We start from the raw sequence: 18,282 nt of genomic DNA on the forward strand, positions 1-18,282 counted from the left end.
GTAAACAAGTGGGGTACGTCAGGGTACTCTTCATAGTACATCACCTATGTGAGTGTAGAACTGATGCCGGTTCTATGAGAATGTCTTAAGGCGGAATTCTCTAAAAGACTCATGAATCCAGGAGTTGTCCAGGGCCGAAAAGGACACAACCAAAGAATCAAATATTGTACGGAAGAAGTTGTGTGTTGGCTATTGTATCGACTTACTGCGAATATTGAATAGTTGAAGACATCATGTTCACTAATCAATTAGTAAGTCTGGTAGTCATACTCTAAGGAAGGTTCAAAGCCAAAAACCACCTCTCCTGATGCAACAACTTCCATATGAACTCTCTTAGTCTGTATGCATTGTCAGTTTGCATAGTCTTCATATAGAATAAATATTAATTCATGTGGGGGATTGTTGGCAATAATGATGAACCATTGTCTTGGTTGAATTAATATTAGGGGAGACACATCTCTAGGATTATGTCTCTCCATATAGTCATAATCATCTCTATAAATATAGGTCAGATTTCGTTTTACAAATAGAGAAAAATTCAATTAGTTTTCATTAAGAGTTTGCATTGGAAGTCCAAGTGATCAAGAGAGTTCTCTGCATTTTTTATTCGAAGTTTCTTGAAGAAAGAAGTGATGCGCTTCAAGAAGGTAAGACTGTTTTATCCTGGGAGACGATTCGTATATACTACCCGGCTTAGCACCATTGCGGGACGAATAACGTCTTAAGGACAGAGTATCCAATACTCGACTCGATCATAAAACTATTACTTATTATTCTACTTATTTGCTTACATAATTTGTCGAGCGAAATCATAATCTAATTGTATATTCGAGAAGGACGATTAACCAAATATTGTCCAACAATCTTAAGACGTTATTCTTAGTGTTGAATCTCGCTCGTCAAGTAGTGTATTTGATCTAACCTTTTCGGCCTTATAGATAGTATTAAAAACAGAGTAAGCATTTGGAGACCCCTGTTCATTAGAAAAAGAATAATAGTACTCTGTAGGCTTTAATTTTACAGGAGAGATAATGTAAATTAATTAATCTCCTTAGATTGTTTTGATTTCAAAATCACACTATAAAGGACCACCTAACCAGTTTAGTCGGGAGACTCGATCACCTTTTATCCTCTTAACTTTGCACACGAAGATTGTCTTAATACCGAGGCATAAAAATAGGGACAATTGATCCACGTCAAACATACCATCTTGTTCGATTCACTTTTTAGTCGTATTTGGTTTCTTTCCCGATGAATAAGTGATTATCACTTAGTAAGTAATATCACTTATAAGTGATATGACGTTTGTTTTCTATCACTTCTAAGTGTTTGATTTTTGTTTTTATATTAATTCTAGATGTCACAAAAGTGAGAAATTGTCTATTTTGACCTTAAAGTATTTACATATAAGCATTTCATACTAATTCATTATGATCGCGAGTTCATATACAAGAGAATTACGGTTTATGAATACTTCATGTTGAAAATATTAACCTCAAGTAATTACAAATTATGAAGGAGAAAGAACTTACGTCCCATCATGGAGTTTGGGTAGTTCCGTGATTAATGAGGGAAGAGATGTGAAAAACATTTAAGAGAAAAGCTTAGGTGAAGGATGGGTGAAGAAGGAAAAGGGTCATTGATAAAGTCATAAAAATATTTTTTTACTTATCAATTGTTTAAGATTTTCTTTTTAGTTATAATTATATTGGTAATTATTATATTCGGTAGGGATATAAATGTCTTTTTTAGCACTTAGAAAGTAAGTGCAAAAAAATAAACTCCAAGTTGGAGCTTACTTTTTTGCACTTACTTTGACCCCACTTACAAGTGATATTCACTTATTAAGTGAAAAAACAAACGACCTAAAATTGCCGACCCGCACTTATTAAGTGAAAATCACTTAATAAGTGCAAAAATCAAACACCCTCTAAGTGATTTAAGTGTATACATTCTTGTTCAAAACCGAGATGCCCACTGGCTATTGGACGTGGGACTATTGCATGAAAAGGATCTTTATTGCACTTCTTTGTGACTCTTCACTATGTCATATTAATTAGATAAATCTGCCCACTTATACCAAGTGGTATTATCAATTGATTTACAATATATGAACGGGATACAATAGATGAAATAGAAACATAACTTTTCTTATTGAACATATTCATTATCTGTTCTGGAGTATGAAGCAATTATCAAATTGATTTCAGTTTATGCTAATGTTTGTTGATGCTTCATTTATTCTGTAATTTCAAATTTGAATTGATTACTTATTATTTATTGTCAAGACGGTATACAATCAAGAAAAGTATACAATTTATTACAATATTTTAATTAGTCTGTGAATTATGTATTCAACAGACAATGACAAGTAATATCGGAAACAATATTTCTGTCCCTCCAACTCATGTTTCTCATAGAAAAAAACCTAAGAAGCTTGTTGGCGTTGATTTTTCTAGTAAAGAAAAATATCAAGGGAACTCCAAGAAGTTCAAAGGGACTTGCTATAATTGCAACAAGAAAGGACATGTTGCCAAAGACTGTCGCTCCAAAACTTGGAAGAAAAATTATAAGGAGAGAAAGACGGAAGACAAAGTGATAGATAACTTATCTGATGGAGTTAAAGAGATTAATTTATGTGTCGTTATTTCTAAAGATAACCTGGTAAATAATCCAAGAGAATGGTGAGTAGACATGGGTACTACCTGTCATATCTGTTCAGATAAAGGAGTACTCTCATCTTATAACAAGGTGGAAAATGCCGAACCTTTATTTATGAGAAATTCGGCGACATCCAAAGTTGAAGGCAATGTGACAGTCAACTGAAAGTCACATCTGTACAAGCTATCAAGGGGAATGGGCTTAAAGCCTAAAGTAAATGAGTAGATCGCAATAGAAATCCAACTTAGTTGACTGGAGATCTCAAGATCTAGGTTCAAAAGGGACAACATAAATGTGAAATACTCGCCAGTAACACTGAAAGAGTCATAGTGTCTCTCCATATAGTCACAATCATCTCTATAAATATTAATTCATGTGCCGGAGGCACGGGCTATAACCTAGTAAATATTAATTCATGTGGGGAATTGTTGGCAATAACGATGAACCATTGCCTTGGTTGAATTAATATTAGGAGAGACACATCTCTAGGATTATGTCTCTCCATATAGTCACAATCATCTCTATAAATATAGGTCAGATTTCATTTAGAAATAGAAAAAAATTCAATTAGTTTTTATTAAGTTTGCATTAGAAGTCCAAGTGATCAAGAGAGTTATCCGCATTTTTTATTCGAAGTTTTTTGAAGAAAGAAGTGATGCGCTTCAAGAAGGTAAGACTGTTTTATCCTGGGAGACGATTCGTATATACAATCCGGCTTAGCACCATTGCGGGACGAATAACGTCTTAAGGAGAGAGTATCCAATACTCGACTCGGTCATAAAACTATTACTTATTATTCTACTTATTTGCTTACATAACTTGTCGAGTGAAATCATAATCAAATTGAGTATTCGAGAAGGACGATTAACTAAATATTGTCCAATAGAGATAGTGACCGAACATAGAGACATTTTCTAGAGAGAAATGACCCGTCCAATAGGAACCAGTTACGACATGATCTTCACACTGTGGTCAAGGGTCAACCCCATTTTGAGGTCAAATATCATGAAGAGATAGTAATGTGAAGGTACTACGCGAGGTACTCAATTTTCATGGCCGGAACCGCGCCATTATGTTCTTTATTACATTCACCATATCCACAATTGAATCAATTCCCTTTCAACTCCCACAAACATCATAATATCTCTACTCCAAATCATGATATTAAACAAAACCAAAACCCTAAAATCACTATTTGCAACTCTAAGGTTTTTCTCCTCTCTCTCTCTCTCTCTCTCTCTCTCTATTTACCTGTATTTGAGGTTCTTCGTTCTTCATTTTACTACTAGTTAGAAACATTGAAGATATTTGTTTGCAGATGAATAACAATACATCGTCTTTAAGAGAAGAATCAACGGAAGAGATTGATGGAGTTTTTTTTCATGGAGACGACGAAATTGAAGATGAAAGTGATGATGATGGTGAAGAAGAAGATGATGATGAGAGAGAAAATAGTGTTGATTTGCTTGTGAGATTTGTAAAGAGCTTGTTTAAGAAGTTATCTAAACGAGCAAAGAAAGCTACTCGTTCTATCTTGCCTCCTGCTATTTCACCACAACTGGTATAATTCAACTTCAATTCATCATCTTAAAAGTACAATTTCTAGGGTTTCTGAGTTTCCTTTCTAAATTAACATCTTCTTCTTCTTCTTGAATTCAGGTTTCATTTGCAGTTGATGGAGTTCTGGTTTTGACATTGCTATCTATTGTTAAAGCACTTCTTGAGGTAGTTAATTTAGAATTTGAATAATGAGGCAGTGTTTGATTCTTTCCAAGTCAGATCTGAAATCTGATTCGAGGTCTGAAATGACAGAATGTTTTTTTTCCTAGCTCATGATTCTCACTCGTCTGAATGTCCGATTTGGGTTAAATAAGGATCATTAGATTTAGAAAAGTCAGATTCAGACAATGAGAAAAAAACAAACACCACCTCTGACTATGATTAATGCGCTTAATTATGCAAAACTTAGGGAAAAGTCTGGATAATAGGTGTTCTTTGTTCCAACTATTTGATGAACTGCATTTTGTCAAATTGAGTAATGGATTCACCTACATATTTACTGTATTCTTTAGGAAATCGAATCAACCATATAGATAGCCCGCTAATTCAGTTCAAAGCCCGCTAATTCAGTTCAAATTAGTTCTCTTTTTGTCATGCTATATTCTACTCTATTTAACACAAAGTATTTTCAGTTTATATTTTGCCCAATACTTTGAATATTCTTCGAGAGAGGAATATGTTCATTTCAATGGATACAATTGTGTTATGAATGTTGGTCTTTTTGGTAAATTCACATTAGACGATTCTTTTTTTTTTATGAAATATACTTTAGTTAGGTGGTAACATGTGTCTCTACAACTAGGGTTTGCCTCTTACTATTTCCGAAAAGAACCATAATCGTGTTTGTACAATAACATATAGCTCCAGGTTAACACCTTTTTGTGTACAAAAGGTAAAAAAGTTCGATACAATTGCTTCGTTCATGTTTGGTCTTCTTCCACTTACCATGTGTGAAACTGATGGATATCAGTATCTATACTTGATCAGTGTCTATGTTATATAGGTTCTGTTTGGTCAATTCATGATTTATGGGCGGTGTTTGTTGTTTTGTTGTTCTCTAAAATTTTGATTCATCTTAATCAAATGGACCTAAAATCAACCCAAATCAGTCATCCGGCGGGTCAGACAAAAACAATCAGTCTAAAATCTTACTCAAGTCAATTTAGACCTCGAATAAGAGGTCAGATTTAAATTAGAGAAGAACAAACACTACCATAGTGATTTAAGATTCTGAACTGGATTTCTTCAAAGATTCATGTCAAGGTGAAATGCTAATGGCGGTGAACGAATTTACAGGTCGTGTGTACTTTGGGTGGTACAGTATTCGTAGTAATTCTTCTGCTACGTGCGATATGGGCAACAACATCACATTTTCAAGCAAACGGAAACAATATGAATCAGAACGGAAGCTCATCTTATGGTTCAACACAGCCTGCAACTTGAGAAAGAATATTGCAGCCTTTAATGGAGTCAACTGTAATCTGGTTAGCTTCTCTATATCTCTGTAAAATTTCTCACTCGTTTGCTGTATACTTTGTAGATGATCGATACTGTTATTGAAAAGATTAGAAATCGATACAGCACTGTAAGAACATTATGTTTGGAATAGAAAAAACTATAGACTTCACCCATCTAGCTATCATCTGATTCTTACGAGCAAGTGTAGTGCGTCATGTGGCCTTTATTGACTGTTACAATACTCTGTTTTTTTGTTGTAACGGTTTTAAATAGTAATAAATATAGATAATGATATTGACTGTTTTCTGTTGTTTTGACCATTTATATGATTCTACGCAAAAAGCTAGGTCAACTCCCTACTTGACCGATGAAATGTTGTTTTCATTGGCACGGTTGGTATTCCTTTGAGAAATGAAATGGAAGCTTGGTGAACAATGGCCCTTCGGTGGCGTGGTCAAGAACTTTGTTTCCAACCTTCACGGCAGGCGTCCGAGGAGGGGTTTAGACTCCCTCAAAATAGTTTGTTGGCGTACACAACAAAATGAAGTGGAAGCTCAGTGGCCAAGAGCTCGGCAAGGTCAAGAACTTTGTTTCTGACCTTTAGGCATTCAGGTTTCACACTCCCACAAAATAGATTGTTGACCTACACAAAAGGAAATGAATGAAGCTTGGTGGCCAGTAACCCTTGGCTGGTGTGGTCAAGAACTTTGTGACCTCAGGTCAGGGGTCCGAGTCTCCTTGCTTCGGACTCCCTCAAATTAGTTTGTTGACCTGTACAAGCTTGGTGATCATATTTTAGTATTACAACAAACAGGCAGTTTCTTGATTTAAAGTAAGAAATCAACTCTAATAAACTATCAACTGAGATCAAATTTGAATATATGGGAAGATTATCCCTTTGATAGATCATATCGATTATAATCGTAGTCTCTCAAGTGGTATTTCAGCCTCTCCGAGAAATATTATGCTAAAGGATTGGAATAGGAAAAGGTCCTCTGCGATATAAAAGCAAGAAATTAAAAGAAGCTAAAGATAGAGAAAAATGAGTAATGAGAGAAGAAACTACAAACCAAAATCTTGACTTATACGAAATGAAAGGGTAAGTCCACTTGTGTAGGCTCTTATATCATATTTCAATAAAAAAAAATTCTTTCCAGAAAGTTGTGCTGCCTATGCGACTGCCATCGAGTTTCAGTAGGTAAGAACAGGCTCATACATGTCTCTTTTCGCAAGCTAAAAAGACTGAGACAATGGTGTTCGATTTTTCTGTCTGAATCTAAATTGTTTAACTCAAATGAACCCACAATCAATTATTCAGATGAGTCAGACGAAACAAACATTATATAATCTGACTAGAGTCAATTCACACATCGAGTCAGATTCTGACTTAGAAGAAAGTAAGTGTAGCACAGACACAAGAAATACTCTGCAAGCACCATAGTTTCAGTTAGGTCTGAAAATCAAGGTCCACAAAATACAACTATTCCTTCTAGGACTAATACAAATTAGAGCTGTTGATTATCAAAAAAAAAAATTAGAGCTGTTGAATCTCTGATCCCCTATGTATATATGATGTTAACTGAATGTATTTTTCTTAATTCTGACATACAACAATGAAGGACTTTAAGTTCAACCATATAAATAGAAAATACCATACCTTTTAGGAAACAATAATGAAGTTCAATTAATTTATACTTGACAATTATCGAACTAGTTATGCTTGCTTGATACCCTTATTGCCATAATTTGATCATATGTTTCTAAATTTTATACCGGTCTATGAAAGTCGCTACCGATCTGCATGTGCAGCCATTGTGGCGTCGGTTCTTGGCCAAAATCACCACCCCCTTGCGGGATAAAAGCCATACCTGCATCAAATGTCTGTGGATAAACGAGTTCAAAAACAAGTGGTTATATGGATTATCAGACTAAAGTCAATATCATGACCAATATGGTTTCTGCAATTATGAGAAATGCGAATTTGTTTAAGTAAACACAAAATCAAAGAAAATGAAGAAAGAGAATATAAAAACATTATGTGGGTGGAGGTGTGGGGATGGGCCGATCCCAAATTCCCCAAATTTAAGTCGAGCTTAGGTTATCCAAGAAAACCCGAGGGGACAAGAGGAGTCATCGGCCTATCTAACTGCACGATCAAGCAATTAGAAGAATCTTATCAGTTTAGTTTTGTGATAGTCCCACATCGCCCGAGAGAGTCCAGAGTATGGGCTATGTGTACGCTCAAGCTTAGTAAGTGACGACGCTTTCTGGGTGGGCTTGTGCAGCTTTCGCCAATAACAAAACCCCGTACTTATTAGATCTGGGTGTCTAAAGCGAGGACAATATCGATAACTGCTAAGGCTTAGGAAGTCACAAATTTGAGTTGTCTAATCCAAAAGGTTGCCTATCAGTAGACCTATCTGCACTTGTTGTTGATAGCTTGTTTGACCGTATGTACGTCATGCATTGAAATATGTGTGAAAGAGTCGAGCGACATTCATAAACAAACTAATCGAAATGGTCAGTATACGATTGTACCATGCAGAAATTAGACTTACATCTTTCGGAGGAAATCCATCGATGGTTGGGGCGACTCTTGAATTAACGGCTTCAAGCTTCATTGATAAAAACTACACAATTCAATAGTTCACTAAATTAGGTTTAGGTTCAAAAATGGGAAAAAAAAATTGCAGCCAGTGAGAAGTGAGAAACCTCAATTTTTGTGCTTACCTCGACTTGACATTGTAGTGATTGGACATAATTAATTATCTCATCAAGAACCAGTGCTTTCCCCGTAACCTGCTCCAAGAGTCGAACGAACGATTTAGAACCCTATTAAGCAATCGATGCCATCTAATTCTTGAGAAGATACCCATTGTTGGACAATCTCTAGATATTGTTGGAGTTCGGACAGGCTAGAAAAGTTAATATCCGTCGGGTTTGTATGACCAATAGGACTCTGGTTAATTAGTCTAAACGCAAGTAGTTCGCAACGAAAAACTCTTATACTGATTTTGTCTACAGCTAGAAAGCCCTAAAGGCAACAATGGAACTTCTAGGGTTTCATTTTGGGCAAGACTGATTTTTTTACTTTCGTGTCCAGCCATTCAGTTCTTTGCCTTTACTTTTTTCTTCTTATAGGCGTTCATGAACCTATTTAGATCACGCATATATATTGTCTATTTTCTCGTTATATATTCATTCGCCGTTTCATATAAATATCCATTTATATTAGAAAGCAGATAATTTATTTCCGTACTTGAACAAAAACGAAACACGAATAACGAACCTTATTACATCCTGGGACCAAATCTTGGAGAATCCTCATGCTCTCACTTATCTTTTCTCTTCTAGCCTGTCCAACACACACAAGCAACATACGAAACTTGTTTAGCTTTTCTTCAATATATCTCTTTATATCATCTAAATCTCATATTGTTCCATATTGAATCGTCATAACGACATATATACATAAATATAGTAAGATGATAAGGTAAGTCGAATACCCTCTCAGCTAAGCTATGGCTATCAGTAGCTTGACCCCTTCTTGCTCGAACATGGATGTAATCTTGTTTCGGTTCAGGCAGGTTTACACCTTCTCTGGATGACTTCTTACTAGAACCTGAATTCGCATCCGTTTCAGCTTCTGAAACACCATTACTTGATTCTGAAGCTTTCTGCCGTTTACCATCATTTTCATTCTGCCACAACATCACCAAAATTAGCTCCTTCTATCAAAACATGAACATAGGAACAAAATCATTCATACTAATCATACCCATGTCTAGATTCATCCACAAAAACCCTAATTCTCAATGTTTCGTCTTGTTTTTGATTAATACCAAGTTCTGAATAATCATCTACCTCTTTAACAGTCTTGGAATGAAATTAGAACACAAATTCATCTATTTCATAAGAGTGAGTGAGAGAGAGAGAGAGTGTGTACCATTTCATTATCACTACTTGTAGTAACAAGCTTTGATTGATCTTCTGAAACAGAAACCAAATCTCTCATATTCATCCTCCTATTCTTCCTGCTTGCATTGCCAATTCTTCCAGTTTGTTCAGTAACAATGGATTCATCAACTGAAACCTCTCTATTCCCATTCACAATCTCCCCAAACCCATTCAAATTTTGACCAAATTGAACTCTCCTTTCATCACCAAGAACACCACAAGGTTCCCCAATACCAACATTACCTCCACTAATCTGAAATGGCCAAGTTTTAGGCAAACTTAAAGTATGAGGATCCATCTTCAAACACAAAATTCATCAAAAGGATGTGAAATTGTCATCTAAAGTTTCCCTCACATTTGTCTAAATTGAAGCAAAAAAAAAGAGTGATATTTTTACTGAAGAAGTGGTTGGGAAGTTGAAATGAAGTGAAGAAGAGAAACCCTAGATTGGGATTAAGCAGTTTTTGAAGTTGAAATAATTCTCTTTGTGGGATTTAGAGGAGTTGGGTGAGATGGGTTTTTTGTAGTGTTTCTGTTACTGTTCTGAAAATAAGAATGGAAGAAAGAAGAGAGTCGACGAAAACGAAGACACTCAGAGAGAGTGAGAGAGAGAGAGAGAGAGTGGGAGTCTCATTCAATATTTCACTATTTGGAGGGTGAGACACTCTATGCTTTTGACTCTAAACCTTATTCAATGACAATTCATGATTGGGTGCCTTGACTATATATCTCGGTGAGCGATTTTGGAGGGTAATTGATTAGACAGCAACCTAATATTACACGATTATGAATGCAAAACTAGATGTCAATATTGAGATCCTCCATGGGTAGATTTGGTTTTAAATATTGAGTGATCAACTAAAATCTCCAATATTAAGTTTCTTCTTCAGATATTTCAACATTAAATGATTTCACATCATTTTCAGATTCAAAATTGAGTGTTCTATTAGAGAGAGTTTTTCACACAAAACTAAAAAAATCCTACGCGGTTTTTTGAGTTTTTCAATTTGAGTGTTGCATTGGAGATGTTCTTAAATCACAAAAATTACATGTTCGATTCACCTTTCTAACATTTATTTTTGACATCGCCTCCAACGACTGCCACTTCCGAGTTCCGACAGAACTAACACCACGGACGACAACAACTTTCCACCGCCACTACCAATCCTATTTTCTCCCTTTCCATTAATTTATTTTTCAATCTCTATTTATGTATTAACGAAGGGACATATTTTCTTCCTCAAAATGCACCCTTCTCGGACGACAAAGTTCTGGTAAAAAAAAATATTTTCTTTGTCAAAGTAGAGAGAGAATTTGAGGAGGAAAATAAGAGGAGGATGAGGTGGAGAAGGTGGATAAACATGATTAGAGAACATAAAGAGAAAGAATTGGTGGTGTTGGTAGTTGGGAGTGGCAGCAGGGACAGGACCAGGGTTTTTGTTAGGAGGGGGCCAAATCATTTTAGTCATAAATTAATTTAAGAAATTGATTATAGCAATTCGATTCAAAATTACCACTTACAAATATCAATTAAGTCGTAAAGATTAAACACAAATAAGAAAAATAACATGGGACTACCGCGCCTGATAGTTTTTTCTTTTTAATCTATCAAACTGGAACCCGTCACTCCTGCAAATCTCCCAAATCATCTATGGTGGATTGTGTGTTAAACTTCTTAGTAATTTCATTTTCAATATACAAAACCGAAATTTCGATGACTTGAATTAATTTCTCTTTATGACTGCAATTGATAGGAATTTAACATCGTTCCAATTTAAGTCATTACTGAATAAGAATTCTAGGCGGTGGAAGTTGGTAACTTAAAGTAGATCTTTATGTGAAGTTGGGAAAAGATTGTTCAATATAGATTTGTTGGGCAAAATCTAGTCGGTAATAGTTGGTAACTTAGATCAAGTATTTATGGGGTAAAATGTTTCAAAAAACAAAAAAATATTTGTGGGTTGAAATTTAAGTGGGCTTTTTAAGTAAACTATTGGGTTGCCTTTAGCTTGGAGTTGGATTAAGAGATGGGAGCAATTAAGTAATGGGTAAAGACTAAGGGCCAGGGGGCCATGAGCCCCTCCTGGCCCTTAGCTAGATACGGTCCCCGAGTGGCAGGGAAGATGAAGATGACATAAACAAACATTTTACTTTGGGGCTCAACATTAGGTTGTTCTCCAGTCAATTTAGGTCAAACTAGATTGACCCAAGATCTTTATGCCCGAACTACAAAGTTGTATGCCGCAGAACACGAATCTTTGTATCTCTCTTCTAGTCTATTTCTTTCTCTCGTTCTCCTCAAACGAAGGATTTTACCATTTGTCTTCTAATTTGTATGATTGGGAAAAAGTGAAAAAAAATTGTGGTAATAAGATGGCACAAATGAAACTTATAGAATAAAAATAACATGTCAAATAAGATTGCGTTCCAGCAAATTTTGGTCAGATAAGATTGATGCGAAGTCTTTACTCCATCCAATCAAAATTGTAAACCCCGAACAAGCAATTGATGAAAATATGCGACCGAAAGACTACACAACAGTCTATGAGTCGAACTCTTAATAAGACTTGAAGAAGAAAAAACATCTTGTGACCAAGGGTTGCCTAATGCAAAATATGAGCAAAAAATCTTTAAGCATAATTCTTTTTTAGCCCTCACCGACGGGATGGTAGAGTAATTAGATAGACGAGACGAGAGAAACAAAAGAAATTATATTCAAGTTTTCCAATGCAAAAATAAAAAATGACACGAAAACTAAGTAATAAGAAAATGACTTTCTACATATGGAGGTAAATGTGAACTTCCATAGACTTATAGAAACTAAAATTGCTAAGTAGTCATAAATTAACATATAAAAAAGAAGGTAACTATTAAAATATGGGTTTGGAAAAAGTTTGGAGTTGATCGACCTTAAATATCAAAAATACATAATTACAACAAAAGAAATGGAATGTATTGCTTCTATGAATGAAATTCTGGTTTATCTAAAAAAAAACGAAGGAAATAGAATGTTATCTTAACCATTAAGACAGTTATCAATTTTCCTCTCATCAGTTTAAGATGTTCAATTTTAAAATTATGAAAAATATAGTTTAACATCGAGCTCATTAAAATAGTGTTCATTTTAATACTCAAAAGGGTATAACTTATATATTACATGTACATCAAATACAAAAATGTGCAAGTTTTAAACAATCCCTTTTTTTTGAAAGATTAAACAATCCCATTTGATAGGCTATGGGCTATTAAACATGACAACATGTGTTAAAATAGTGACCAACTCTACAAAAAAAAAAAAAAAAAAAAAAGCTCTACAAAATGCCCATATCAAGAAAATATTTGTTTTACATTATTTTTTATGAACCGATATTTGTTTTATCTAAGAAGAAAAAAAATAAATTACTCTTTTCAAAAAAGCACTATAAGGTAAAAATGAAGGGTTAATTTCCTTTCGGCCTCTAATTTGTGACCTACTCACTGTTATGGCCTCTATAAGTTCGGCAGTTCGATTTGACCAATGAAATTATTTCTGAAAAAAGGTTAAAGGCATAAAAACCACATCACCTCTTTTTTTCTCCTCCACTTCACCTTATCTCTCCTCCATCACACCACCTCACCCCTCTTCTCCGATAAATGGTCGCCGACCGGAACAAAAAACTCTGTCCTGCCACCTTTAACCTACAAAAAAAAATCTTCTTCTTCCTTTCCATATCTTCTTCTCTCTCTCTCTCTCCTTCGTCGGAGATTTTAGAGAGAGAAATGAGATAAAAGAGAAAAAGAGAAAGAAGAAGAGAGAGAAAGAAGAAGAGAGAGAGAAAGAAGAAGAGAGAAAGAAGAAGAGAGAAGGAGAGACTTGTCAAGAATGTAGATGAGGTAGGATGAGCAGTTGGTCACATCTAATACGGATTGTATATGGACAGTAGTTGGAGTCGGTGGCTGTCTTAGGGGTTCCTCCTCTCGGATCCCTGGGGAAGAGGATCAAGTTGGCCCTTGCCAACAGCTTGATGCAATATCTCTCTTCAACCCTTTGAGCGAAATGCGACAAAAAGAAAGAAAATCCATGGACTGGACCCATCGTCTCCACCCAGTAGGAACTATGAGTCATGATGATATTACTGAAGAATGTCTTTGTCAGAATATTTTTGCATCTCACTTCGGGCAGTTAGCAATAATTTTTCTGTGGACTTCTAGAAATCTATTTCATGTAGCTTGGGAAGGAAATTTTGAGTCATGGGTAAATGAGCCTTTACATATAAGACATGTTGCTCATGCAATTTGGGATCCTCATTTTGGTCAACCGCCTGTGGAAGCATTTACGCGAGGGGGTGCTCTCGGCCCAGTAAATGTCGCTTATTCTGGTGTGTATCAGTGGTGGTATTCATTTGCACCTGGTGTCAATGCAGTTGGATGATACTAGTTCAATAGCTTTCAGAACCACATCTTTTTAGAAATTAGTTTGCACGAGAACTTTTCCAAGCCCATAATTTTGTAACTTTTGAATCACTAGTTCAATAGTATCACATACTTTTACTTAGTAAGTTCTTACACAACTTCTATGATTTGGAAGTAGTTATAGATTTTATAAAAGAAGCTTTATCATTGAAAATGTAGTTGCAGAATTTTACATTAGACCTCTAAAACTATTTTCCCTCATAATGGGATCTCGAAATCTTAGAATGTCACCATTTTTGTGGTCTGTGGGCCTTACATGTGCCAGACTGGTATTTGGCATATCTCAACTTAAAACCTTAACTAGTTTAGGAGGTGAGACTTTCCAATTGCTCTTAGAGTAATTTTGAAAACATAAAGGTATCATCTTGCTCTTAGAGTAGTTTTGAAAACATAAAAGTACCATCTGATTCATTACATCATAATAAAGAAAAGGATTACATAAAGTCACCATTTGATTCATTACATCATAATAAAAAAGGGATTTAAATATAAAGGATCATTAATATTGTTTAGATATATCTGGTACAATTCAATCGTGAGCTTGAGAAAACTCTGCCGTATAAATGCAGGGGCGGCCCAGGCCCTAACTTGATGAAGGGCCCCAAAATCGAAATTCCTTAAAAGCACTTCCAAGGAAAAAAAAGAAAGGCCAGTCAAACTTCCTAAGCCCAGTGAGAGCCATTCCCGAACCCACTTGGTATTTACGGTACTTGTAGATGAAAATTTAGTTACAACTAACTGTGGGGCCCATAGAAGAAAAATTAAAACCCTATTCCAACTTACAAATAAAAATCTATTATAACTCTTTCTTTTTGTTGAGAAAAACCTATTAACTTAGGTCTAACATTTTTCAAAAAAGAACTCGGTCTCACTTTATATTTCTACAACCATAAATGATTTTCTGATGATAATATTTTCTCCTCCATTCTTTCTAAATTTTTTGCTTCTCTCCTATAAACTATGTATATGTTTTGTTTCGAGTGGATTGTGTCCAATTCAAATCTCTAAAGTTCTCTCTCAACTCTACCAAGAGATAATAGCTCTCTTCTTTTTCCTCCCTGATTGTTTACTCCTTATTCAATTTTTTGAGTTCGTTATGTTTGATGTCATCACTCTTTAAATAGAATCAATTTTTGTCGTATCATTGAACAAGTTATGGACTACAAACACATAATTAGTATTTTGCATCTTAAAAGACAAGAAAAATGTTTTCGAAACATATTTAGCTCACCCCTATATGTAAATGGATCTTCTCATATAGTATATAATTCAGGTTTATATGTTTTAGTCATGTTTTTTATGTTAATTTACTTGTTTAGGCAAACAATTAATTTTTATAACTAGTGCAAAAAAGGCCTCAAACTTTTCTTCGCTTTAGGCCTCCAAACCATTTGGGTCGGCCCTGTATAAATGATGCAACCCCTTGTGGATATCGTTGACTAAAAATGAACTGGTTGCTGTTTTCAATCTGGCAATAGTGGGAGAGTAGGTTTCTCATGTATTTGACCAGATTTGGTCCCGAGTTAAAGAAAATGTCACTATCAAAGATTTCCCCTCTCTCGTTGAACTCTCTTTCAAGTTCCTCAACACATTTTTGATGTAATCGGGAACTTGCTGTAATCTTCCTCCCCAACCTTGGTAAGAGCCAGACAACTTCTCTATAGATTTTGTAAATTTATAACAACCTTTCTTTGTTGTAACGTAAGTAACCCTCCTTGGATTTGGTTTCGATCTCCAAATCCAAGGAGGGTTACTTACGTTACAACAAAGAAAGGTTGTTATAAATTTACAAAATCTATAGAGAAGTTGTCTGGCTCTTACCAAGGTTGGGGAGGAAGATTACAGCAAGTTCCCGATTACATCAAAAATGTGTTGAGGAACTTGAAAGAGAGTTCAACGAGAGAGGGGAAATCTTTGATAGTAACATTTTCTTTAACTCGGGACCAAATCTGGTCAAATATAAAAAATATATAAATCTAAATATATAAATACTTATATAAATATCTAAATATAAATAAAAAATATCTATATGTTCATAAATAAACATTTTATATAAATATTTATATGTTCATATTATAAACTTATGTTCATAAATATAAAACATTAACTATATAAATATTTATAAATAAATAAACATTTTATGGTCAAATATAAATATTTATATAAATATCTATTTAATAAACATTTTCTAAATAAATATTTATAAATATCTATTTAATAAACATTTTCTAAATAAATATTTATAAATATCTATATGGTCAAATAAATATAAACACATTTATAAATATCTATATGTTTATAAATATAAATATCTATTTTAATACGGTGACTTCCAAAATATGTTCATGTGAACAGTTCATAATGGCTTAAATATTTACTTTTCCTTCATTCTTTGTGTGGATCTACTTTTCCTTCTCTGCTTCTCATTCTTTTTGTTAATCTACTTTTCTTGCTGTGATGGGAGACACTCAACATCGATTAGTATTAGGTGATAGGATACAAAGCTTCGTTTTGTGGTAGGCCTGTGATAGCCGAGGAGGGAAGTCACCATATCGAGGAATGTTTACATAAAAATATTTTGGAATTCGTAACTTATGGTTGTATAGGTTCTAGGCGTTACGTAGTTTATGAGCACTACACCATGTCCTTACAAGCAAATTCCCGAATTATATCAAAAATGTGTTGGGGAACTTGAAAGAGAGTTCAACGAATGAGGGGAAATCTTTGATAGTGACATTTTCTTTAACTCGGGACCAAATCTGGTCAAATATAAAAAATATATAAATCTAAATATATAAATATTTATATAAATATCTATAAATATCTAAATATAAATAAAAATATCTATATGTTCATAAATAAACATTTTATATAAATATTTATATGTTCATATTATAAACATATGTTCATAAATATAAAACATTAACTATATAAATATTTGTAAATAAATAAACATTTTATGGTCAAATATAAATATCTATATAAATATCTATTAATAAACATTTTCTAAATAAATATTTATAAATATCTATATGGTCAAATGAATATAGACACATTTATAAATATCTATATGTTCATAAATATAAATATCTATTTTAATATAAATATAAAACACAAATTATAAATATAAGTGCAATCATTTTCCCGGCACTTTAGTGATCCAAGGTTATCCTTCGAAATTTTTATTATCAGTATTTCACATCATAGTAAAGACTTTATTGTATCTTAATAGTTTGGGTTAGATTCATGGAAACTTAACTCTACACCATATTGTTCTCAAAAGGACCGGTAGTAGTTTCACCCCAAAAGTTATGGGAATAGAATTCTTTGAATACAGGAAACCTAGTTGTACGAGTGAGGTTCTTGGGAACTACAGGAGCGACTATGAAGGTATGGTCTCTATATTGTCTGCGTTTCTTTCTAACTCTGGAGCACCAGAAGCCATAGATCTGTTCGTCGAAAGATTTTCGTAAGATTCTTAATTCTCAAAACTTATTTATATTTATTTTATAAGTAATGTTTATTTTTTAGTTTTATTAATATTTTTCTTTCATTTCAGGATAGTGGAAAACTTTGTAACAAAATTCTAATTTTGTTCCAATCCAGAGAGTATTTTGCTGCACCCTCTATTTTATAACAATGAAAAGCTTTTGACTTTTTTTCGTCATTACGGTGTGTTCTACGCCGGCGTAAAAGGAGGTCGAAACCAAATCCAAGGAAGGTTACTTACGTTACAACAAAGAAAGACTATTATAAATTTACACAATCTAAAGAGAAGTTGTCTGGCTCTTACCAAGGTTGGGGAGGAAGATTACAGCAAGTTCCCGAATTATATCAAAAATGTGTTGGGGAATTTGAAAGAGAATTCAACGAAGGAGGGGAAATCTTTTGATAGTGACATTTTCTTTAACTCGGGACTAAATCTGGTCAAATATAAAAAATATATAAATCTAAATATATAAATATAAATATAAATATCTATTATAAATATAAATATCTATTATAAACATAAATATCTATTATATAAAACACAATGGTGTTTTTTGAGATGGACCGTTGATTTATCTCTCAGATATTCACGTCCATCAGATTATCATAACAAATTTAGTAATTAGATTTAATAACACTATATATGTCATTTGTCCCACGATTTTTTACACTCGGTTATTAACTTCCTTTAATTCCTCTCACTTT

The 18,282-nt window shown here is 34.0% G+C and overlaps 2 protein-coding genes across 2 annotated transcripts; one reads left to right on the forward strand and one right to left on the reverse strand.

The window, feature by feature from the left end:
- Window positions 1-3,616: 3,616 nt before the first annotated feature.
- Window positions 3,617-5,852, forward strand: SHW1 (short hypocotyl in white light1). Its single transcript, XM_086636573.1, has 4 exons — window positions 3,617-3,869; window positions 3,980-4,222; window positions 4,321-4,386; window positions 5,518-5,852. The coding sequence occupies exons 1-4, from the start codon at window positions 3,714-3,716 to the stop codon at window positions 5,662-5,664; spliced, it is 612 nt and encodes a 203-aa protein (XP_086492699.1). The 5' UTR covers window positions 3,617-3,713; the 3' UTR covers window positions 5,665-5,852.
- A 1,370-nt stretch (window positions 5,853-7,222) lies between these two features.
- On the reverse strand, window positions 7,223-10,492 carry LOC147542940 (transcription factor bHLH79-like). Its single transcript, XM_086636572.1, has 6 exons — window positions 9,626-10,492; window positions 9,186-9,380; window positions 8,969-9,034; window positions 8,410-8,478; window positions 8,238-8,309; window positions 7,223-7,560 (listed from the first exon to the last, which is right to left on the reverse strand). The coding sequence occupies exons 1-6, from the start codon at window positions 9,932-9,934 to the stop codon at window positions 7,447-7,449; spliced, it is 825 nt and encodes a 274-aa protein (XP_086492698.1). The 5' UTR covers window positions 9,935-10,492; the 3' UTR covers window positions 7,223-7,446.
- Between the last annotated feature and the right edge of the window lie 7,790 nt (window positions 10,493-18,282).

Source organism: Eschscholzia californica, unplaced genomic scaffold (assembly GCF_041429995.1).
Source record: "Eschscholzia californica isolate CP2 unplaced genomic scaffold, dmEscCali1.0.p SCAF_4, whole genome shotgun sequence".
Lineage (NCBI taxonomy): Eukaryota > Viridiplantae > Streptophyta > Magnoliopsida > Ranunculales > Papaveraceae > Eschscholzia > Eschscholzia californica.

Excerpts from the sequence above, each read along its gene's own strand:
- SHW1 (XM_086636573.1), top strand. The coding sequence starts at position 3,714 with ATGGCCGGAACCGCGCCATTATGTTCTTTATTACATTCACCATATCCA. Across the intron at positions 3,870-3,979 it reads TCACTATTTGCAACTCTAAG|ATGAATAACAATACATCGTC; the intron begins GTTTTTCTCCTC and ends ATTTGTTTGCAG. Across the intron at positions 4,387-5,517 it reads TTGTTAAAGCACTTCTTGAG|GTCGTGTGTACTTTGGGTGG; the intron begins GTAGTTAATTTA and ends ACGAATTTACAG.
- LOC147542940 (XM_086636572.1), bottom strand. The coding sequence starts at position 9,934 with ATGGATCCTCATACTTTAAGTTTGCCTAAAACTTGGCCATTTCAGATT. Across the intron at positions 8,479-8,968 it reads TGGTCCCAGGATGTAATAAG|GTTACGGGGAAAGCACTGGT; the intron begins GTTCGTTATTCG and ends CTCTTGGAGCAG. Across the intron at positions 8,310-8,409 it reads CACTACAATGTCAAGTCGAG|TTTTTATCAATGAAGCTTGA; the intron begins GTAAGCACAAAA and ends TGAATTGTGTAG.